The 24,632-nt window shown below is 45.5% G+C and overlaps 1 protein-coding gene across 1 annotated transcript in view; it reads right to left on the bottom strand.

Annotated features, from left to right (window-relative positions):
• Igf2bp3 (insulin like growth factor 2 mRNA binding protein 3) overlaps window positions 1-23,547 on the bottom strand; it is a 138,947-nt gene extending 115,400 nt beyond the window's left edge. Inside the window, exons 1-2 of the mRNA XM_057790243.1 lie at window positions 23,373-23,547; window positions 22,396-22,456 (exon numbers count right to left, since the gene is read on the bottom strand). Of these exons, the coding sequence (XP_057646226.1) occupies window positions 22,396-22,456; window positions 23,373-23,547 (236 nt within the window). The remainder of the gene's footprint in view (window positions 1-22,395; window positions 22,457-23,372) is intronic.
• Between the last annotated feature and the right edge of the window lie 1,085 nt (window positions 23,548-24,632).

The raw sequence follows: 24,632 nt of genomic DNA on the forward strand, positions 1-24,632 counted from the left end.
TAAAGACCTACCCTACCCTTGCCAGGCAGCGGTGCCCATGCCTGTAACCCTGGCACTCCAGAGTGAGTCTGAGGCCAGCCCAGTCTACAGGGAGTTCTAGGACAGCCAGGACTATTACACAGAGAAAAAACCCTACACTTTAGCCAGGTACTCCGGAGGCCGAGTTGTGGGGCGGGGGGGAGTCACCACAAGTTAGGTATCATCAGTCCGGGCTACAGAGTGAGACCCTTTTTCAAGAAACAGTCGATCTTAAATACTCCAGAGATGGTTCAGAGACTCATCTGCTGCTCTGCAGGCCCCAGATCTGAGTCCCAGCACTCGCAGGGCAGCTCACTGCCATCTGTAACTGCAGTTCCAGGGGCTCTGACACCGTTCTGTCCTTCATAGCACTGGACACACTCATACATACACAGGAAACACACTCCAACACATAAAATAAGTATATCCAACAAAACAAAATCTTCACCTTAAAGTCAGGACAGTGAGTGAAGAGAAGCAGCCAGACTACATCAGAAACAAAGGCAGCTGGGGTGGAGGGGGAGAGCAGAAACAGGGCTGCACTCACCAACTGGCAGTGCTGGTCATGAAATGTAGCTTCGTTCAGGAACTGTCAATTCATGCTAAAATTGGTGCTTAATATGTAAGAAACGGGCCCTTTACACTGTCTCAAAATACCTGCTTATAGGCTTTTTACTTTAAAAGAAAAGTACTGTTTTCATACCTGTTGAATAAAACACATAAAATCTGCTGAGGCTGATTCTAATAGAACTATGTGAAAAAGAAAGTTTAAGGCCAAGCAGGTAGGTCTCTAGAGTGAGGCCAGCCTGGTCTATATACCAGATTCCAGGACAGCCAGGGCTACACAGAAAGAAAAGAGAGAGGAGAGGGAGAGGAGAGGAGAGGAGAGAAGCTTACTGGCCAGCTACCCAGTGTCCTGCGGTGGGAAGATACACACCATGAAGGGCTTGGAGAAATGTCACTGCTGTGATTCCCAAAGGAGAAACACTATTTTCTGATATTAGCTGACACAGGGCTGGGAAGGCTGGCTGGGGTACACCAACAGCTGGACCTCACTTTTCTTATAACACCTCCAGTCTCCAGCTTCAAATCACTGTAACTGTCCACCTGTTTATGCCCTGAGAGCCTAACTAGTACTAACAGGTCTGCTCATTGCCCTGTGCCTGGAGGCTTTGGTCCACTGAGCTTGAAGCCCGCTGAGTGCCCAAATATCCAAACCTACATTTTGCTCACTCACACTTTTATTTTTCTCAAGATTTATTTTTATGTCCGTCTTAGTGTTCTACTGCTGTGAAATGACCAAGGCAACTTAGAGAAGAAAGCATTTCACGGGAGGTTTGTTTACAGTTTCAGAGGGTTAGTCCATTATCATGCTAAGAGCACACACCTGATTCACAGCAGGAGACAGAGAGCTGTGAATGGTGTGAGCGATTGGGACCTCAAAGTCCACCCCCAGTGATGCACCTCCTCCAACAAGGTCACACCTTCTAATCCTTCCCAAACAGTTCCCCTCCCTGGTGATAAGCATTCAATATATGAGCCAATGGAACTATTCTCATTCAAACCACCACATTGGGAGTGTTTGGGGGTTTATTTTGTTGTTTCATTTTGCTTTGAGTTTTTTTGCTTTTTTTATTTTTTTGTCTACATGTATGAATGTACACTAGTGTCCAAGGAGGTCAGAAGAGGGCTTTGATCTAGAACTGGAGTTACAGACAGCTGTGAGCTGCCATGTGGGTGCTGGGAACCAAACCTGGGTCCTGTGCAGCAGCAGTGAATTCTCTTCACACAAAGCCATGGCTCCAACTCTCACACTGGTTTTAAGTTCTTTTTAATTAGTCTAAATATTTTTATGCATTTAGACTTTGCCTTTTTGTGTTTATTGTTTTACACTTCTGTCTTCCACATCTGTTTTTTGTATGAAATCCCCTGCCAGGCAATTGGATACAAACTCTCACTTGCTCTGACCATCTGCCACTATGGCGTAAATAACATTCCCAAAAAAACACCTGATCCAAGTAGACAAAGTACACATTAGAGTGGAGCAGTAATTCCCAAAGTACAGCCTGAGCCCTGGAGTTCCCCAGATGCTTTCAGATGCCCGAGGAGCCAAAACTATCATTACGACATTTCTAAGATGGCACTCCACCCTTTTCAGGGTGCTGATGTCTGTGTAACAGTGCTGCTAGCTGCAAGCATGCAGCAATGCAGGGGCTCAACTGTCTAGTCCCTGTGTGCCTCACTGACACCCGTAATTAAAAAAAAAAAAAAATTAGGCCTGTTTTGTCTTATAATGGCCTTAATATAAAAGTGCTGAAAATAATAAGTTTGAGTCAGTCTCAACTCTTGAGCACACATCCCTTTATTCATCTCTGAACTGAAGACAGAGGTGTACACAAGCGGTTCAGCTATCTGCTGTGGCTTTCGATTCTATCCAGAGGCCAGGCAACCGCTTGAAGTACCTGGTGAACTAGTCTTACTTTCTCTCTGTGAGACAGGGCTTCAGACCCAAAGCTGGCCTGGAACTCCCAGTTCCGAGTGTTGGGACCACAGTCATACACCATCCTGGGTCAGTCTCTCTTTAGAAAGTACCATGTCTACCTGAAGATACTTCAGGAGAACTATTTATGCTTGAGTGCCTGACAGTCTCAAAAAGGAATCAGGTGAACATTTATTTAGAAAATGGTTTCTCGGGCTGGAGAGATGGCTCAGTGGTTAAGAGCATTGCCTGCTCTTCCAAAGGTCCTGAGTTCAATTCCCAGCAACCACATGGTGGCTCACAACCATCTGTAATGAGGCCTGATACCCTCTTCTGGCCTGCAGGCATACATACAGACAGAATAAATACTGTATACATAATAATTAATATTAAAAAAAGAAAATGGTTTCTTCTCACATATTTATTTCCAAATGATTAAATTTGAACTTTAAGCAAAAACTAGAATTTTCGAAAAACTTCTACCTATTACTATGACTTCAATTAGTTCCTCAATATTCACGGATAAATATCCACTCAAAACACAATGGACCTGAATGTCACGGTGCCCAGAGTTCACCGACATTTCAGATTTCAGCCAGCAGCCTTTCTGAATAACCTAAAGCCTGTTAACATGATGTAAGGGGCTAGAGAGATGGCTCAGTGGTTAAGAACACATACTGCTCTTGCAGGTGACCTGGGTTTGGTCCCCAGCAACCACATGGAGTCACAACCATCTGTAACTCTAGTTCTTTTTTTTTTTTTTTTTTAAAAATATTTATTTATTTATTACGTATACAATATTCTGTCTGCGTGTATGTCTGCAGGCCAGAAGAGGGCACCAGACCTCATTACAGATGGTTGTGAGCCACCATGTGGTTGCTGGGACTTGAACTCAGGACCTTTGGAAGAGCAGGCAATGCTCTTAACCTCTGAGCCATCTCTCCAGCCCCTGTAACTCTAGTTCTAAGGGATCTAACACCTCTTCTGAATTCCATGGGCACCATGCATACGTGTGGCATACATACAAATATGCAGGCAAAACATTTATACACATAAAGTATTTTTATTTAAAAAAAAAATAAAATGTGAAGTCAGGTGATAGTAGCACACACCTTTAATTCCAGTTTTTGTGAGACAGAGACAAGCCAATCTGAGCTAGAGGTCAGTTTGGTCTACAAAGTGAGTTCCAGGACGAGAACTACATAGAAACCCTGCCTTGAAAGAACAATATCGGCCAAGCAGTGGTGGCGCACGTCTTTAATCCCAGCACTCAGGAGGCAGAGGCAGGCGGATCTCTGTGAGTTTGAGGCCAGCCTGGTCTACAAGCAAGAGCTAGTTCCTGGACAGGCACCAAAAACTACAGAGAAACCCTGACTCGAAAATCAAAAAAAAAGAAAAAGAAAAAAGAAAAAAAGAAAAGAACAAAATTTTTAAAAAACCGAGGAGTGTGGTGGTTTGAAAGAGAATGGCCCCCCCCCAGGCTCGTGTTTAAATGCTTGGTCCCAATTAGTGGAACTGTGTGACAAGGATTTAGAGGTGTGGCCTTATTGGGGAAGGTGTGGCAATGGCCCACTCCAGACCCAGTGCTCGCGCTCTCTGCTACTGCTCCAGCACCATGTCTGTCTGTGTGCCACCACACTCCCGACCATGATAACTGCCTCTGAAACTGTAATCTCCCAATTAAATGCTGTCTTCATTATGAAGTGTTGTCTTCAATAGTGAAACATCATGACCAAAAGCAATTTGGGAAAGAAGGGATTTATTTGGCTGGCACGTCTACATCATAACCCATCACTGAAGGGAGTCCATCACTGCACAGCACAGGAACCTGGAGGCAGAGCTGATGCAGAGGTCATGGGGGGGTGCAGATTACTGGCTCACTCCCCACAGTTTGTTCAGTCTGCTTTCTTAAAGAACCCAGGACCACCAGCCCAAAGGTGTCTCCACCCACAATGGGCTGGGCCCTCCCATATCAATCACTAAGAAAATGCCCTGTAAGTAAAGCCACACCCAGCTCTTATGGAGGCATTCTCTCAATCAAGACCCCCTCCTTTCACACAGCTCGAGCTTGTGTCTAGCTGACATAAAACTACCCAGCACAGGTGCCTTGGTCATGGTGCCTCTTCGCAGCAACAGAACTGTAACTAAGAAAGCTGGTACCAGGACTGAGCATTACTGCGAAAGGTCTGACCATGACCATTGCCAGAATAGGGAGGACTTTGGGATGCTGGGCTAGAAAAGCAGTTAAACTCTTTAAGTTGGGTTTAATCGACCACCCCAGTAGGAGTTTGGAAGACAGTGGTGCTGAAAGCAATGTGGGTCTATGTCAAGAGGTATCAGAGCGGAAGAACACTAGCAGCTGGCCACTCCTATATTTTGGCAAAGAATGTGGCTGCTTTCTGCCCTTGTCCAGAAATTTTGGAAGTTCTGACTATTGAGATCATAGTTTAAAGACTTGGTTTTGGAATTTTCAGATTAGGAATGCTCAAAAGTTCATATAAATGTTCCCAAATCCCACAACTCCCAAATCTGATATACTTCTGGTCCCAAGTATTTTAGGTAATAGATACAACCTGTACTGCCAAGTGCAGCACACGCCGGCCGGCCGCCAGCAGGCACTTCCTCCGTTCTCCTGCCAGCATCAGACACTTGATCCTCCTCGTTCTTCTACAAGGTGGTAGAACAAAAAATGCCACGATAACCGGCATCCATAACTAGTAAGACTGAGTGTCTGATATATAGACAGCCTTCCAGATAAGCAACTCAGAACCCCTACTTCTTACCTTTCATCAGGATAATTTCATGACTAAATACATTAGAAGATTCAATAATCTATGTATATGGATACAGAGTACAGCTTCTTATGCTTCCCTATGCAAAACAATATTCTACAAAGAAATTTAAAAACCCTATGTCACTGTACAGATCCAAACCTAGACAAGGGGACTGTGCAGGTCTTCCTCTATTGCCATGTGGTACACTCACAAGCACGACTGCGCCAACTCCAGAGACATCGGCTAACCCGGGAAGTCCTCTGCAGACAGCACTGACTGCTGAACGCCCTGTGCATGTGTGTCATCGCTCCTTTTTATAGACAACCAAACCAGTAAAAACTGGAGAATTCCATCAGTCTGCCAATGACCACAAAGCTACTAGCAATGGCTCCCATAGGTGGATCATGCAGCTCCAATCAAGGTGACTCTGGCCCTCCTCCCTGTACTGAGCTGCAGTCCCTAACTTCACTGTTAGTAGTATGTGCACATAAAAGGACCAGCCATGTTTTTCTTTAAAGGCTCATTACATCATTTGTAATGTCTTTAATAAAAATCAAATACCAGGAGCTTTAATCATCACCATTGACAATTGTCTTGCCATAACCAACATCAATAACATGAGCACAGTCATCCTTATTACAGGTTTGGTAGCCCTAATCATACCTTACCCTAATTACCCTGTCAGAAGGTTACCCGAGCATGGCTAGGAAAGCCATGGAATGTTATGGAGCACAGCCATTCCCATGAAGCATTAAGGAGGCAAAAGCAGTTCAACAGACTCTCGGGGGAACAAATCCCAAAACAGAACCAGACACCAAGTCTTCTACAACAATCCCAAATCACCATCAACCAAACAGCATTAGCTAAACTGAGAGCACCTGAAGTCACACAATTCCACCTACGGCTTCCAAATCCAAGTCAAGGTCATCTTCTTCACACCTGAACAGTTTGTAGTTTGTCTCCCCCTTCCCTTACACACACACATACATATACATATATACACACATACACACACACCAGGATCTTGCACACTTAAATGCCTTTGCTCCTGCTGTCTCCTCTGTCTCTTCCATCCATGGGTGGACCAGTTTCTGCTGTTCTTCCCATCCCTCTTGGGGTCCTAGGTACCTGACACGTTACAACTTTTTTTTTTTTTTTTTGGTTTTTCGAGACAGGGTTTCTCTGTAGCTTTGGAGCCTGTCCTGGAACTCCCTTTGAAGACCAGGCTGGTCTTGAACTCACAGAGATCCACCTGCCTCTGCCTCCCGAGTGCTGGGATTAAAGGCATGCACCACCACCGCCCGGCCCGTTACAACTTCTTACAAGAATGTCAATCAACTTTCAAGATCTCTGTTACAACAAACCACTAAAGCTACTGAGTTAAAACTCAGGACGGAGAGATGACTGAGTGGTCAGGATACCTGCTGCTCTTCCAGGGGACCTAAGTTTGGTTACCAGTACCAGTCAGGAAGCTCACAGCTGTTTCTAACTCCAGGTCAAGGGGATCTGATGCCTCTGGTCTCCATAGGCACCTACAGTCACTTGCACAACCCCATGTGCAGACATATACACCTTTATGTAACTAGGAATAATAAAAAAATAAATCTTGAGCCAAGTGGTGGCAGTGCACACCTTTAATCCCAGCACTTGAGAGGCAGATGCAGGTGGAACTCTCAGTTCGAGGCCAGCCTTGTCTACAGAGCAAGTTCCAGTACAACCAGGGCCATATAAAGAAAGTCTCAAAAAAAAAAAAAAAAAAAAGAAAGAAAGAAAGAAGAAAAAGAAAAGAAAAATGTAAACATTACCTAAGCAGTTTAGCTGGAAAATGAGAGCAGCTGTATAGCCAGTACTTCTCTTCAGACAAGGGTGTACTCTTCTTTCTAACCCATCAAACTAAAATCATTTCTACAAGAGCTGTTACCAGGCAGGCTCCAAAGCTACAGAAAAACCCTATCTGGAAAAACCAAAAAAATTTAAAAAATTAAAAAAGAAAGAAAGAAAGAAAGAAAGAAAGAAAGAAAGAAAGAAAAAGAAAAAAGAAACTAAAACAGAACCATTATGCAGTTGTTCCATCTGTGTGTGGTCTGAACAATTCATTTCTGAAATCAAAAACACAGAAATAAGCCAGGCATGATGGCACACTTTGGACTCTCCCTCAGTTCAAAGCCAGCCTGGGTTACATAGACTCTATCCCCACCCCTACTCCCCAAAAAAAGGAGGGAAGGAGAGAAAGAAAAAACAGGAGATACAGTATCATATACACAAAATGCAGAAATTAAAAACACCCCAGGGGGTGCTGGAGAGATGGCTCAGTGGTTAAGAGCACTGGCTGCTCTTCCAGGGGACCTCAGTTTTATCCCTAGCGCCTATATTAGGAGGCTCACAAACATTTGTAACTGCAGCTATTGGGGATCCAACACCCTCTTCTGGTCTCTGTGGATACCTGAACATAGGTGGAAGACACTAAACACACATACACATAAATTAAAAAACATATTTTAAGAAATAAAAATAGCCGGGCGGTGGTGGTGCACGCCTTTAATCCCAGCACTTGGGAGGCAGAGGCAGGCGGATCTCTGTGAGTTCGAGACCAGCCTGGTCTACAAGAGCTAGTTCCAGGACGGGCTCCAAAACCACAGAGAAACCCTGTCTCGAAAAACCAAAAAAAAAAAAAAAGAAATAAAAATAGGGGCTAGAGAGATGGTTCAGTGATTAAGAACCCTTACTTGTTCTTCCAGAGGACCCAGATTCAATCCCAGTACACACATGGTGGCTCACACCCAGCTGTAACACCAGTCCCAAGAACCTGATGCCCTCTTCTGGCCTCCTTGGGCACCAGGCATCACATGACGTAGAGACACACGCAGGCAAAACATCCATACTATTTTTAAAAAACAATTATTATTACAAATAAAAGTTAGACTTCTTTAAAACTGCAGTTGAGCACAATGGTGCAAACCTATATAGCCCCAGCTACTCAGGAGGCTGAACTCTGTGAATCCCCTGAGCCAGACAACCTGAGGCCAGCCTGGGCAACACAGTTTATTTTTGAGATGGAAAAGTCTTGCTGAGTTAATTAAGTTAAATTAAAATAAACATTTGGGAGTCTCTAGGGGGAACTCAATCACTTCCCAGATTTAACAAAGTCAAGCGCTCTTGTAACTCAGTTTCTTGTCCATTATCCACCCATTTGGACACTACCTTCTTTTCTGTTGTTCCAAGAAATCCCTGGGTTTTACCTTCACATTGTGAGACTGCTTCTTAAAATACATAAATATACTACAAACAGAACTTCACAAGCTGGATATCCAGCGGAAAAGATGCACTTGGAGGTCCAGAGTCGGGCTAGCTGAGAAGTGGCTGTGGAGACACTTGTCCCACCAAAGGAGTAACATAAAAAAGGCAGCAGAATATGAGATGATGTAATACAGCTCCCACTATAGGGGCTGTTGATTCCTTCTGAGGCAAGATAAAAAGTTGTGCTAGTTATATAAAACAAACCTGCAAATTTCAAACACATGAGGGATAACTTACCAGACTTAATTTTATAGGGTTTTCTTTCTTTTTATCTATATATACAAACAAACGACAAAAATGAAGGGAATGCAAGCTTATTAGAGTGAGGCCATCATCTTTGAATGAGAAGGAAAACATTTCTAAAATCACACAGACTTGAAAATACAAGTTTGGTTTTTGTTTGTATTGTGTTTGGTTGCAGAGAGGACCTCACTAGGAAACAGGTCAGCTTCAGGCTCACACCCCGCAGCATTGCTGCCAGAGCCCTGAGGCTAAGGTAACCCTCACTCCCAGCAGCTCCTGACCCCAGGGTCTCACCGCATGGCTACCAGAGGCTTTTCTTTGTTGTCAGCCTATGATAAATCCTGCCAATAATAGAAATTTCATAGTTCTCCCCTCCATTGCATTTACAAATTTAATTTTTGTTATTTTACTTTGTTTGAGACAGGGTCTCACTGTATAACCCTGACTGGTCTGAAACCCACAGAAATTTGCCTGCCTCAGGCTCCCAAGTACCAGGTTTCAGGCATACATCACCACACCCAGCTAAATATATGTTTGGTACAACAATTTCCAATCTAAGAATTTGTGTTATACAGTTTTCTAGACTACAAATGGACATAGTGGTACATACCCATGCCCCAGCTCTCAGAGACCAAGGCTGGGGGTTAGAATGTTGGAGACCAGACTGAGCTACACAGTAAGATATTATCTTTAACAAAAAAATCCTGAGTCTTGGGTAAATTAGTGGTTCCCTAGCACAAAAGAAGTCCTGAGTTTGAGCCCCTAGCACAACAATACAACTTGAAATTTTTCTGGGGAGTTCAATGATACATATATAAGAATATTTGACATGTTATAGTAAAAAATTAAATTACTGCATAAATATACTTCACAGGACAGCAAGCTAACAGTTAAATCTATCCATACTACACACTTAAAATCCTTCAAAACACATAGTAAAAGCACTAGATAAAATCATATTATAAACAGCTTTTTATAGCTGGGTAGTGGTGGTGCACTCAGGACACAGAGACAGGCAGATCTCTTGAGTTCAAGGCCAGCCTGGTCTCCAAAGTGAGTTCTAAAACAGAGATACACAGAGAAACCCTTGTTTTGGAAAAAATACTTAAACATAATATATATGTAAATATATAATACACATTGAACATTTGTGAAGGGACAGGGCTCAGACCTGTGGCTGAAGTGACTGCATAAGCATGGAAGCCCAGAACCTACATAAAGTGTTGGTGGGCATAGTCACCTGCCTATAATCCCTGTACACAGGGGATGAAGACAAGGCATTCCTGGAGCAAGCTGGAAGCCAAAACACTGAGCTCCAGCCTATAACTCCAACTCCAGAGATGCTGTGACTTCTTGACTAGGGAGGACACCGGCACTCACATATTCACATACACATGTCCCCTCCAGAATGCACACACATACACTCACACACACAATTAAATGTAAGAACTTTTTAGACAAAATCTCACTATGAAGCCCAGGACGGCCCAGAACGCACTATGTAGACCAAAACGGCCTCAAATTCAGAGATTCAGTGCTGTCTACTTAAGTGCTGGAATAAATGCATTTCCACCATGCTTCTTTGAAGATAAATCCAAAGAGAGAGAGATTGAGATTTATTTTACCTTGTGGTTGCTTTTTAATCATTTACTCATTTTCTTGAGTAGCACACACATGGAGGTCAGAGAACACTTATGGAAATCAGTTCTCTCCTTCCATCATACGGTTCCTGATCAAACTTGGGTCACAAGGCTTGGTGGCAGCCCTTGTGACTCCTTATCCACTGAGGCATTTCATACACCCTTATGTATTGCTATTAGTTTCAAATGAAGATGTTTCTACTTTTATCTTTATTTTATGTGTATGAGTATTTTGTCTACACGTAGGTCTATTTGCTATATGCATGCCTGGTGCCCTTGGAAGCCAGGAGAGGACACTGAGCCCATGAAGTTGGAATTACAAAATGATTGTTAGCTGCTATGTGGATGCTGAGAATAGAAGTCAGGCCTTCTGGAAGAGCAGGAAGTGCTCTAAACTATTTGGCCATCTCTCTGTCCTCACCCTCATGGTAAGTTGATTTAAATGTACACCAAAAAAAGTAAAGTTCACATGTTCAATACTTACACTGTTTACTGATAGTCTATATGTCAAACTGTGAGAAAAAAAATTAGCACATATAAACAACACACCCAGGCCGGGCGGTGGTGGCGCACGCCTTTAATCCCAGCACTCGGGAGACAGAGGCAGACGGATCTTTGTGAGTTCAGGGCCAGCCTGGTCTACAAGAGCTAGTTAGCTACAGAGAAACCCTGTCTCAAAAAAACCACAAAAAAAAAAAAAAAAAAACAACAACAACAAAAAACACGCACGCACCCATAAAGTCTGTACCCCCCCCCATGCTGAACATTCCCAAGGTCAGAGGGAGGCCAGACAGAGAGGTTCAAGGATAGCCTGGAGTACTTTAGAGACTCTACCACAAACAAACCAAAAAACAAAAAGAGAAGAGGACGGGGAGAGAGAAAGAGAGGCGAGCAAGAAGACTTTTGGTTTATTTTTCTGATAGGATATGATCATGTAGCCCAGGCTGGCCTCACCTCCAGAGTGCTGGAATCACACACCCAGATGCACAGATTTCTAACAAAGCTCTTCAACATTTGCCATCACCTCCAAATCCAATCCACCTTCATCCAGTTTTCACATCTGGCTCTCAAGGGGCCAAAACACAGCAGCTGCCACGAAGGTAACTGAGTGAGAGTCTGTCTGTGCCCACCACAGACAAATCCAGACTCCTCCAGGAGCCATGCAGACACCCTGTCTGCCTCAGCTCCCTATGCTAAAACACCAGCATGGCAGAGCTAGCACGTTAGCTACAGAGTGAGGTTCAGAGCACAACCCAGGTTCAGTGTCCACCTTCACAATTGGCTGTCACTCTAGTTTCAGGGAGTCCAATGCCCTTTTCTAGTCTCTAGGGGCAAAAGGCACACATATGGTTCACATACATATATGCAAGCAAAACATTTACACACACACACACACACAAAATAATAAATCTTTATTAAAAAAAAAAAAAGAAAGAAAGAGGGGCTAGAGAAATGGTTCAGAGGTTAAGAGCACTGGCTGGTCTTCCAGAGGTCCTGAGTTCAATTCCCAGCAACCAGATGGTAGCTCTCAACCATCTGTAATGAGATTTGGTGCCCTCCTCTGGCCTGCATGGACAGGTGTAGGCAGAACACATAGTAAGGACACAGAAGGTAAAGACTTACCTCCAAGCCTTCCAATCTTCAACAATAGTAGTAATTAAAGAGACTTCCCTCTGCAAGGCAGGACCCTTCCAAACACTCCAGGACAAACAGATCATTTTATAGGCTAAGGATGTATTCCCGCAGTCACATTCAAGAGAAAAGGCTGGGGCTTCTCTATAAACCCTACTCTCACTTTCTCTCCGCTGCCACCACACCCACCCACCCCACCCTGCAATTCACTTATAGTTAGGTGAAGCTGCTAAAAAATGTATCAGTTAAAGGTCTTGGTTTCTTGTTGTTTTGGGGTTTTAGAGACAGGATTTCTCTGTATATCCCTGGCTGTCCTGGAACTTGCCTTCTAAATTAGGCTTTCCTAGAACTCAGGGATCCACCTGCCTCTGCTGGAATTAAAGGCATAAGCCATCACGCCAGGCTTTGGTTTCCTTCTTCAAACTGATGTCCGAGCTGGGCATGACAGCACTCGCAGATGACCACAGCACCAGCAGCGCCAGGCATTCAAGGCCAGCCTCGACTCCAGGAGACCCGTCTCCAAAACCAAACAAAACTAGACTCCCTGACCGGTTTCACTCTGTAATAAACCATGACTGCCCACCACTTTGGGCTGTCTTTTTAAAGGAAGACTGTAATAAGTCAACCCTTCAAAGACTTCCAAACATCAGAGACAGCAAGACAGAATGTCTTTGCCCTGACTTGTCCCCGCAAACACAACAGGGCTGCTGTAGATCCTCAAGTAAGCCACTTGAGGATTTGAGCAACTTAATGGGGAGAGTAAAGTCAGGCTGGGCAGGGCAATGGGGCCAGCAGTGGTGCTGCTGGCTGGTCTCCTCACCCATGGCTCTATGGAGAATCTCTTAGTAAAGCAGCTAATATCACAGAATTTACTGTTGTGTCTCTTTAAATTTCCTTCCTGAAAACAGTAGGTGTCTATTACACTGAGAAAGTAGCAACTTTTTTAAAAAGATCTTTCTTTTAATTGTGTGTGTGTGCGTGCGTGCGAGAGAGAGAGAGAGAGAGAGAGAGAGAGAGAGAGAGAGAGAGAGAGAAGCAGTGCCTGAGGAGGCAGGAGGAATCAGATCCCCTGGAGGACTGGAGTCATGAGAGCAGTAGTTATGAGAGAGTAGAATCGAACTCTGGTCCTTTGGAAGAGTGATGCCTGCTCTTAACCTTTTAACTTCCAAGACTGCTCTTCAGCCCCAAACATCATATCACTGATGAAAGAACGCACAGAAGATAAACACTGTCTTGACAGGAAGCCAAGTCCCTCAAGATCAGCTGAGCTAAGTAAGGAAGCACTCCATGCCAGCAGGTGAGATGGCCATCAAAGGCGGAATTCACAACTGAGGAGCCTGCTCTTATCTAGAATGAGATTTTCAAGGAAGCAAAACTAAGGAGGAATTTAGTCACTTTCAAAAAACCATATTTCTTGTGGCATAAGTTTTATGAGTAAAATGAAAAGAATGCTTAACCTCTCCCAGCATCCAAAAATAACCAAATGATTAAAGTGTTTAAAAGAGCTAGGTGTGCAGAAGGGGAGGCTGTGACTAGAGAATTTAGAGGTCTAGGCCAGCCTGAGCAACAGAGTAAGACACTAATTATTAAAGTAGCCTATGCTAGCCATAATGAACTGACCAACAGTGTCACCCCCCGCTTGTCAGGTAAGCTCTACAGATCGGAACTGGACCTCACTCTTTTGCAATTTAAGATAGTTTCTGGAGGATTTCCCAAATTTACGTTAAGAAAAAGCGTATGATTTGTTTAAAGAACTGAGCTCACAGCCACCAGAAATGATGAAATACACCAGGCAACAGGTCCTGGCCAGATATTACAGACAGGTCTTGAATGTTGAACAAGATGATCTACTAGAATTAGGGGACTCTTCCAGCTCTAAAAGATTAGAAACAACAAACTCAAAAGACAACCCAAGAGCCAATATATGAAATCTGGAAGGCAATATTCCAGGTCATTGTCATAAATCCATCCACTTACAGCAGTGCTAGAAGGTTCAGTTAGTTGTTTTTCTTTAAGATTTATTTGTTTTGGTTAACTGGGCATGGTATTAATGTCTTTAATCCTAGCACTTTGAAGGCAGAGGCAGGTGGATCTCTAAACTGGTCTACAAAGTGAGAAAGACCCTGTCTTGGAGATGAAGGAAAAAAGATTTGTTTTGGGCCAAAGAGATGGTTCATATGGTAACTCACAACCACAAAGCTTTTAAAGTTTTGTTTTGAGTTTTATTTTATGCATGAGTGTTTTGCCTACATGTGTCTATGTGCATCACGTGCATAACTGTGCCTATAGGTCAGAATGGGGTGATGGAGTCTTGGAAGGTTGTGAGCCACCATGTGCTGAGAAAACCCGGGTCTTCTGTAAGAACAGCAAATGTGCTCAGCTGGTGAGCCATCTCTTCGGTGTTCATCTCATCACAAACTCTTCTGTAGCACCCAACACAGGTGAATACACCGCCTTTTCCACAAAAGTTTACTTTTCCTCAAAACACTCCCTCTGACTATTGGGGAAAAAAAGGATATTTTTCTTTTTCTTTTCTTTTTTAACATTTACTTATTTATTACATATACAATGTTAGAAAAGGCTATCGGATCTCATTATAGATGGTTGTGAGCCACCATGTGGTTGCTGGGAATTGAACTCAGGGCCTTTGGAAAAGCAGTCAGTGCTCTTAACCTCAGAGCTATTTCTCTAGCCCCAGGATATTTTTCTATAAAAGGTACTAAAACTAATAAGAACCCCTGAAAGTTGGGCATGGTGGCACATGCCCTTAATCCCAGCACTCAGGAGGCAGAGGCAGGCAGATCTCAGAGTTCGAGGCCAGCCTGGTCTAGACTGAGACACAGAGACACACACCTTCCCGCCCCCACTTTTTTCAATATTTATTTTTATTTTATGTGTATGGGAGTTTTTACCTGTCTATATGTATGGGCACATATGGGTGCTAAGGAGGCATAGTCACTGGGACTGGAGTTACGGATAGTTGTAAAGCTGACACATGGGTACTGGAACTAGAATTGGGTCCTCTGGAAGAGCAGCCAGTGCTAGTAAACACTAGCACGTCTCTCCAGCCCCTCTGGCACACACTTTTTACACAAAGAAACTGCTTTACCATGGGCTGGAGAGATGGCTCAGCGGTTAAGAGCATTGCCTGCTCTTCCAAAGGTCCTGAGTTCAATTCCCGGCAACCACATGGTGGCTCACAGCCATCTGTAATAAGGTCTGGTGTCCTCTTCTGGCCTGCAGGCATACACACAGACAGAATATTGTATACATGATAGATAGATAGATAGATAGATAGATAGATAGATAGATAGATAGATAGAGATAGATAGATAAATTTTTAAAAAAAAAAAAGAAATTGCTTTACCACCTTACTTTTACTCTGATGGTGAACACATCTAAGGAGTCTAATTTTCTTCTCTACCGCCTACCTTCCTTTGAGCTCCAGAATAAAGCACACAATGGTCTTCTCCACTTCTTCTATATTTCTAAAGACTAAAAACTTGACAAAAGGAAAGTTCCTACCTCCCACCCCAGAATCTGCTCCTTCACCAATAATGCCCCCTTTTGGTGACTGTCACCATTTTATACCCTGTTGCTCGGCCATCCTTGGTTCTGAACTCTCTAATTCATCAGCAGTTACTGAGGCTGTTTCTTAGAAATTTACAGAGAGAACCTCTACTAACACCAATGTGTCTCTTCCAAGAAAATAAAAGCAGAGAGCGACTCTCCATTTTTATTGATAAAAGCAATAAAAAACATTCTCAGTGCTGGAAACTGAACCCTGGCCTTTTATATGACAGAAAAGCTATTACTAGGTACATTTTGGTCCAATATTCTATGCTCCAAACATTTGAGGCCAACAAACCCCTTTAGTAGAAATAGCATCAAATTCAAACAATTTCCCAAATATAAATTAAGACCCAAGAAGATTCTGGATTACACAGCAATTTCAAAGCCAGCCTTGGGCTTCATGGAAAGACCCTATCCAAAAAAACAAAGGCCTGAGATGTAGCCCAGAGGGAGAACTTCCTAGACTAACTATAATCCCCAACAGCAGAACAATAATGTAAAGACTGCCACGCCCATCAACTCCTCCCGTGATGAGCATGCACACAATTCTACCATCTGCAGACAGAGACAGCCTGCCTTATCTTTCATGCATCTAGTCTGACCAGGTGAACTGCCTTAATTAGGACTGGGACAGAGATAACAATGTGCCAATCACTGGGTGGGGGGCATACTTAGGCTACTAACTGCAGGAGATAGTGCCTGGGATAAAGATCTTACAGAGATAAGCACCCAGGGGCCAGTTGTGGGAGTGACTCCTCTAGGACTCTTTAATCCAGCTTTAATAAATCACCCAAAATGACATTATGTGGGAGAGAACCAACCACCTAACAGATGTGTGGAAACAGGAGGAAGAGCGAGCTGTGCCGAGACCTGAGGCAGAAGGCTCTCCTAGTCAGCCTGCATTATATGGTGAGATTCTCTCTCAGGGGTAAGAAACTAAGAAAGGCCGGGGAATGTAACACCCGTTAGTGCACTGCTCACCAAGCACGCACAGAGCCGTGGGTTCAGCCCCAAAACACACAGGGCATGGTGGCAGATGCCTATAACCAGCACTCAGAAGGCTGAGGCTGGGGGATCGGAAATTCGGAATCATCCTCTGCTACACAGCAAATTTGGGCCCAGTCTGAGAAACAGACCCTGTCTCCCAAAAAAATGTTATTTGGACCAGTTAAGTTGTTATAGTTTGCTGGGCAGAATACGTAATACCATGACTGCAACAGACTCTACTCCTTAGACAACTTTTTTTTTTTTTTTTTTTTTTGGTTTTTCGAGACAGGGTTTCTCTGTGGTTTTGGAGTCTGTCCTGGAACTAGCTCTTGTAGACCAGGCTGGTCTCGAACTCACAGAGATCCGCCTGCCTCTGCCTCCCGAGTGCTGGGATTAAAGGCGTGCGCCACCACCGCCCGGCCATAGACAACTATTAAGTGATAATAATGCCAGATATTCTAAGAACTTCGAGCCTGGTGTGTGATAATACACTCCAGTAATCGTGGCCCCCAGGAACCCACGGCTGGAGAACCAAGGGTCTGCGGCCAGCCTGGGCTCTACAGCAAGCTCCAGCTTCAAAAGAAAAGCACGACACTTGGCCCTTTATCATCTTATCTACTACACTTGGTAATTTTAAAGTATTTCTTAATCAAGTTAAATGGTCTCAGGATAATTCTCTAAAACATGTACAGCTGTTGCAGTTTGAGTCGTCTCTCTTCCCCACTTCGGGACAACAAAATTCACACACCATGTTAATGTTTGCTACTGTTTATTTACCAGTACCAAGCACTTACCAGACAGGACTTCAGGTCATGATAAATTACACCCTCAATTTTAACAGAGCTCTCCAAAGTATGCCTACCACCAGCCCAGCCTTCAAGCAAATCCTGGCAGTACAAGCCATTTGTAAACATCAGATGTGTGGGGCAGAAATCCTAACTAAGAATGCCAACCCCTTGGTCACTGCTACCACAGTGCCACCTCCTGTCTTGTGACTCTGGAAGCTTGAATCAGAGACAACAGTCGATAAAGGAAACAGAGCTAAGAATAGCATGGCTAAACCATCTTTCCGCCTCTCCTTCCTCCCAGACCAAACCAACTGCCAGAGTTAGTGAGTGGATAATTCACACCTTTCAAAAATTAGTTAGTTTTAGGAAAGCTGTTGCCTGGATGCTGCTAAGGACAATTGCAAAAGAGTCCCTCACAAAGACAGAGGTGGTTCAGCAGCGTCACCTAATTCGAGATCCCAGTCCTGTGACAACAAGTCCAGGGCGGCAGGGCTCACAAAGGCTTTCAGAGCATGGCAAAGACAGTTCCCACCACTGACTGCCTAAAAGTGGTGCACAGGAAAAAGGCGGAGAAAGCTGCTGAACTACTGAACTACAGAAAGTTTCAAGTCAGACTCCTTAGAGATAAAACATCAGATCTCTATAATTCCAAAGACACTTTTAAGTTTTAAGCCTATCTGAGAACCCATTTGTTTCCAGAAAAGTGGCAAAACCTCAGAACAAATTACGCTCTGTGGAGCTGTCACAACAGCATCTGGCCTGAGCAGAGTCTCAGCAACCACACAGGTCAAAAGCAAGAGCCAAAATCAGAAGCCAGGTTCCCAATTCCCACTGGCTCCGCAGAGATATCATATTTCAGTAACATTTTCCTCGGGTTGCTGTGAGCAAAACATGGTAGAAGCTACTTAGCATTTCCTTTCTAAAAAGTCTATTAAGGCTAAAGTGAGAAATCTCACAATTCTTTCTAACTGTATCAAGCAAATAGGAAATTAAAAAAGAAAAAATCCCCCAGCCACAACCACTTTAACAGTCACATAGGCGATCTTAAATCATGCACTCAAAAGATAGCTTTGCTCCAAGTTCTTTCCAAACCAAGTTCCCTAACCTTAAACCTCAACCATCTGCATGTGTGAGAAATTCCACAATTCAAAGAGAGCCTCATCTGTCCCACACCATAAGGAAGAACTATACCTGTGTCTAAATGGTCAGCACTGAAAACAGACTTTGCCATCCTAGGACTTTGAAGCTGGCCCACAGTGTGTGGTGACCATGCCCCCAGCTAATGGGTATGCTGTATTGTTCCATGCTAAACAGCCACTGAAGCAACATGCTAGCTTTTAAAGAGACAATCACAATGGGAGGAGACCCAGTCGTTTCTGTAACGTTCTACTCAACTGACATCATGAAACAGGTTCCCTTTATCTTCTTATTGAGAACATGAAGTACTTGAGCTTTAGGACCACAAACTATTTTCAAGGATCCTTCTCGGTACACATTAACTATAACATCCTATAATTTCTCTCCTTTATTCAAATATTCATAACCAAGGTTAAGAACTAAATCACAAGTTTGATCAAATATGAGTAGGTTGTGAAAAACTGAAAACATGAAAAAAAAATCAAGAATCTGTAAGGCATGGAAATTTAACTGAAACCACCATGTCTCAGTTCTGCAGTGTCAGCAACTTTGCCGTTCCCTCTCCCATGCCCAAGAGCCCACAACATAACACAAACAGGGCAGCAGTACCGTTTACATAAGCTCACAGGGCGTCCAGAAGCCCTACAGACACCAGGGGCTCTTCCAACCACTCTCTTCCACAATCCTTCTTAGGTGAAACTATTTCCTCACTCACCTTATGTCCAAGAGGAAAAAAAAATTAGCCCTGATCTGGAAACTATCAAGCCTTCCTATGCTGTATCCTTTGAATTTGGGACTGAGGGTGTAACACCCTCTCAGAACCCAAAGCAATCGTCTCTTCTGGACACAGGCATCCTCAGGCCCTGTGCACTCTGCTGTAATCTACAACAGAGGGGCATCTGAATGCAGAAAAGCCACATTCCTTCCACATTCCCTTGAGACTTCAGTAATGGGGAACTAAGCTTGGTTTGAACCAAACTCAACAATACCCCTTCCTGAAAGGGTCCCGCCCAGCTCAGCTTGCAGTGAGAGCTGCTAGGCTAGCCTGCAAAGCATCCAATCACCTCTGTGCCTGCTTCCCTGGGCGTCCATCTCAGAGTTCTGCCAGAAGCATTCCCCAGCACCCGCTTCCCAGCATGCCTTGCAAACAGGTATAAAGGTCACTACCCTACAAGTGGGCGTGCCTGCCTCAGATGCCCACATCATGGTGGAAAAATGACTGCTAAGCAAAACAAACTGTCTCAAAGTTCAACAGACTATCTTGGCAATCTATTGATCTAAGTTGTGCAATCAGCTCCTATCAAAGTAATCCACCCCAGAGTCACCTCTTAACCTAGCCATAGGTATGTGAGTATGGTTGCCAGGTCAACTCTTGGCCTTCTTCCAGAGCCCATGGAGATGATGGAAGAGTCCAGATAAGGAAAACAGCACAACTTGAAGGCTCAGTTAAAACTGAATCGTCATACAGATGAACAGTAAACGTCCCAGGCAGCTAAAGAAGGCTCTACTTAACAACATTTCAGTAAAGGATTTGCAGCACTCAACTGCTCTCAAGTCAAAAACAAAATGTATGCAGTTTACTCTGTTCTGCTAGCAAGACAGCATTTAAAATCCTAAGCATTTTAGTAGTGAAAACAAAAAAAGCTGGAAAAGCTTATTATTATTACATTGTTAATAAACTGAAGACTCTTCCAGTAAACATTTGCTCCCACTTGCTACATCTGTCTGCTAGCTTTCCAAAAGAGGAAGCCTGCCCATTCAAAAGTAACAAGTAACTGTTTTCAGGCTAAACAAAACTTTGAGAAGACTAGCAGTTGTTACCAAAGTCCCTAAATTAATTCTCCACACCTGGGGAGACATTAATTCCTAAAAGAAAAAGCGGAGGGCACAGTAAATGGAGGTCAATTTATTTATTTATTTATTTTTTTATTTTTATTTATTTTTTTTTTTTTTTTGGTTTTTTTGAGACAGGGTTTCTCTGTGGTTTTGGAGCCTGTCCTGGAACTAGCTCTTGTAGACCAGGCTGGTCTCGAACTCACAGAGATCCACCTGCCTCTGCCTCCCAAGTGCTGGGATTAAAGGCGTGCGCCACCACCGCCCGGCCGGAGGTCAATTTATTAACTGTACCTGGAAAAACTCGAAACATCTAAATGTTTTAAGTTCCAAAAGGTTCCTTTGATTATAATCATTTGCCCTTCCTGGCACTGAAATCCAAGGCCCTCTGATATGCTAAGCAAGCACCAAGCTACAACACCAATTTTTCTTTTTTTCTTTCTTTCTTTCTTTTTTTTTTTTTTTTGCTTACTTTTAATTCAACAATTGATAAAAACCAAGAACTGGGGATGTAGCTCAAGTGTAGAGTTCCTGCCTGCAAAAATGAAGGCCTGGATTGATCCCAAGCACAGGGGAGAGAAAATCAATGAGAACCAAGATACACGGACTAAGCATGAAACCAACTAGCGTGTGTAGAGTATGTTTCATTTTTTCAAAGCCGTTGATGCACAAACTAGGTCTCTAAACTTCTTAAGGGCACATGCTTTGTCCCTCAACTGTTTACATTTCTATGAAACCAATATCAACTTAATACTTTTTATCCACATCTATTTTAGAAGATTAAAAAAAAACCTGATTACATTCTACTATGAAATAACTTGACCCCTACCGAAATTCCTTAACTAGAACTAGATCAGGTTCCTCAAATATCTTTCTAATTATCTTAAGGAAAATTAAGCAAGTGCTTATATAATCTACGAATATCCACACCAGTTTATTCCTAAAACCAGAAATGTGAAATGATCCAGGGAAGAGAACTTCACTCAAAACATAGCACATAAGGCATCTGACTGTATCATAGCATTCTTCCTGCCCTCTGTCTCTATGGGCAAATCCGTTCTGTCCCCCAGAGCACACGCTAACAAATACTTCACCAGATACACACAGCCCTGGTTTAAATTAACTTCAAGCTTATTGTTTGGCTCAGGTTAGGAAAGGGGGGTGGAGGACAGAAGGGTAAGACAGAAACCCTAACCCCACCTTGCAAAACCCAGAAGGGCACAATGCTAACCTCGGTCTTTCCAGTTAAGAGTTAGAATCCAGAAACGGCCTGTGCCAAGGAAAAAAAAAAAAAGAGCCACTTCTCCAAAAAGCTTCAGCAGTTAAAACAGCCTGCAAATACTTGTAAAGTGACAGCTACAGATGCTCTCAGAGAAAGCCCACTAAAGATCTCCTAGCCTTTACCTTGGCGGTTATTTGTAAGCAAAAACACACCAAAGGCAGGAGGAGCTGAACAAAGGCACTGTTTGCAGAAACTTAGAAGTGTTTGAAAGGCTGCAGGACCCCAGCATTCACTCTCTGTACTCCAATGGCCGCTGGCTGGCCAGTGAACCAGGGCAAAGGCAACTGTGGTCCTCCCCTCTCAGAAGCGCCCACCACCCGCGGACCAGCCCCCCCCCCCCACACACACACACATCCGTCCTGACCCAGTCTCCTAAATCCCCTCGGTTCCCAAAGACTGTTTTGCCCTTTGAAACGCGGGTTTCCAGTTGAAGCGACTAGACCTGCTCTGACAAGAAACTGTAGTTGCGAGAGCGTCCTGACAGGGTTTTATAACAGCAACAATAACCCAGAAGCAGGGGCCGCAGACAAGCCCTCGATTGCTTCCCAGAATTATCAACGCGCACACACACCTGCCATAAACTTAAATGCAAGAGGGAAAACAGCAAGCTGAACCGCGGCCCCCAGCGTGTAAGCTAGAGTGGTCCTAATTTTCATCTGTGTTCAGCGCTTTTCCCCCTACAAATCGGTGAGAAAAGGGTAACTCGGCTCACCTCTGCCGCTTGGGCACCGAGTGCTCAACTTCCATCGGTTTCCCGTGCAGTTCCATTTTACCTGTGGACACACAAGAGGCGAGACGAAGGGATTTAGCGGCTCTCCCCGCCTTGAAACTTGCAGTCTTTTAAGAGAAAACACAGCCCGCTTCGGGGACCTCCGAAGGGCTCCAAGATTCCCACCAGGCTCAAGGACAAGGGAGGCGCAGGGCACCGCAAAGGTGCGGAGCTGACCCCTCGGGTGGGTGTGGCTTTTTAACTTGCAGAACGCTAAGGAGGGAGACCAATAGTCAGACTCTCACCACTTGGGTTACATTTTCGCTTCTAGACCCCCTCAGAGGGCCACCCAGCAACCCACGGTCTGCAAAAGGGACACCCCAACAGACAGCCTGCGATGGGGGCGCGCGGCCTTCTTCCTGGTCCACGTCCAGGCTGGCCTGGAACACTGGGCGGAGGGATTGAGAAGCCAGGGTGCCAGGAGGAGCTGGGGCGGCCGGGGTGCGGGTCAACACGCGCTGGCCAGGCAAGGCGCCGGCCTCGAGACCAGCTGGGAAACCGAAAGGCACCCGCAGGGGCTCTCCCTTCGGGCATCCGGGCAGAGGCGCCCGGGCCCGGACCGCGGCGCCGCGCGTGGCAGGGCTGCCGTTCTGGCGACAGTCGGCCGCCGCCGCCCACCTGCCCCTTTCGCTCTACCGACCCCGCGAGGTGGACGAGGCGGAGTGGAGCGGGACCGCCTGGACGCGGCCTCCTTCGGGCGTGGGGCTGAGGCCACTTTCTGTTCTCCACCGCCGGGGTACAGCGGGTAGAGAGAGGGCCCAGCGGGCGTCCACGCTGGGCCCCGAGGCCCGCCTGGCCCGGCCTGCAGCACGCGCCGCACCCCGGCGGCTGACAGCGCGTCTCCCCCCCTCCCCCGCAATCCCGGCCCCGGGTGGCAGCTGCGGCGACGGGGACGCCCAGACCACGCGCTCGGGCCCCACCTGAAAGCGCCTCGATGGCCTTGAGGGCCCAGCCCTCGTCCGGGCAGTCCACGAACGCGTAGCCCGTCTTCACCAGGAAGGGGCCGGCCACTGGGATCTTAGCGTCCTTGAAGACACTTTCCAGGTCCGCGGGTCCGGCGTGGTCGCTTAGATTCCCGATGTACAATTTGTTCATTGTGGAGAGAGGTTGTTTTAAAAACCGAGGAAAATGCTAAATTAAAAGAACCCACGGCGGTGGATGGAGTCGGTGGGTTTTGTTCCTCTCGTCTTGCCTTTCAAACCCACACAGTGCCCCGAGCACCGGAGCGGCGGGCGAAAACCAGATCCCAGGGTCCTTTTTCCTCTTCTGGGTATTAAAAAAAAAGAGAGAGAGAGAGAGAGAAAGAAAGAAAAAGCCTAGCGACGAGCCCAGCGTCGAGTCTTCCTAACTCTGGGGAGGAGGCGGGATTAGCGAGAGAAAGGAGGAGGCGCTGGGGGGAAACTACTTTTTGTCTCTTCCTCCCCAACCCCTTTGGCAGCGGCCAGCGGGCTGTGAAAATATCACACTACGTGGGGCAGGCGCCGCCTCCCCGTAAAAAACCCCGAGGGGTGACTGGCAGCGGCGGAGGGAGTGGGGCGGGGGCAGCCGCTCTGAGTGTCCGGCTTTTTGAATGAGCCACGTGTTCAAACTACAAATCAACGTCTCACGTGAGGAATCCCAGCGCCTCAATTAGAGTGGGTTTCGGAGGAAAGAAAAAAAGCGAGAGAACGAGAGGGGGAGGGGACGCGAGCTTGGACCAGGGACCCCGAGCTGGGGAGGGGGCGGAGAGCGGCGAGCCGCAGCAGCCGGCGGGGGCCGCGGTTGGCACGGCGAGTTTCGAAAGGGTCCGAGCCTCGGGAGGGCCAGGCGGTCGATTCGTTTTTCTTAAGACGAGGAAACGGTTAAGGGGTCCCGCCGTTGCAGTTACCGTAGTTTTAACCATCCGATTTTTGAAAAATGGGCCGCTTAACAACGAAACCTGAGTGACAATCTCGAACTCTCACGCGGTGGCTTTGGTGAGGAGGGAAAGTGGAACCTCGGGGCAAGCGCAGCTCCCCTCGCGGGCCCCGGGCACCGAGCGAACGGGGCGGCCCGGGCCGGCGTGGGGGAGGGGAGCCGGCGTCCTGGGCGGGTGTCTCCGCGACACCTCCTCCGCCTGCGCTCCGGGTGGCTCTCCGCCTCGCCGCTCATTGGCTGCTCGGCTGCGAGAAGGCTCTGGATAAATGAGGCCGGGGGCGGGC

Source organism: Chionomys nivalis, chromosome 1 (genome assembly GCF_950005125.1).
Source record: "Chionomys nivalis chromosome 1, mChiNiv1.1, whole genome shotgun sequence".
NCBI classification, from domain to species: Eukaryota; Metazoa; Chordata; class Mammalia; order Rodentia; family Cricetidae; genus Chionomys; species Chionomys nivalis.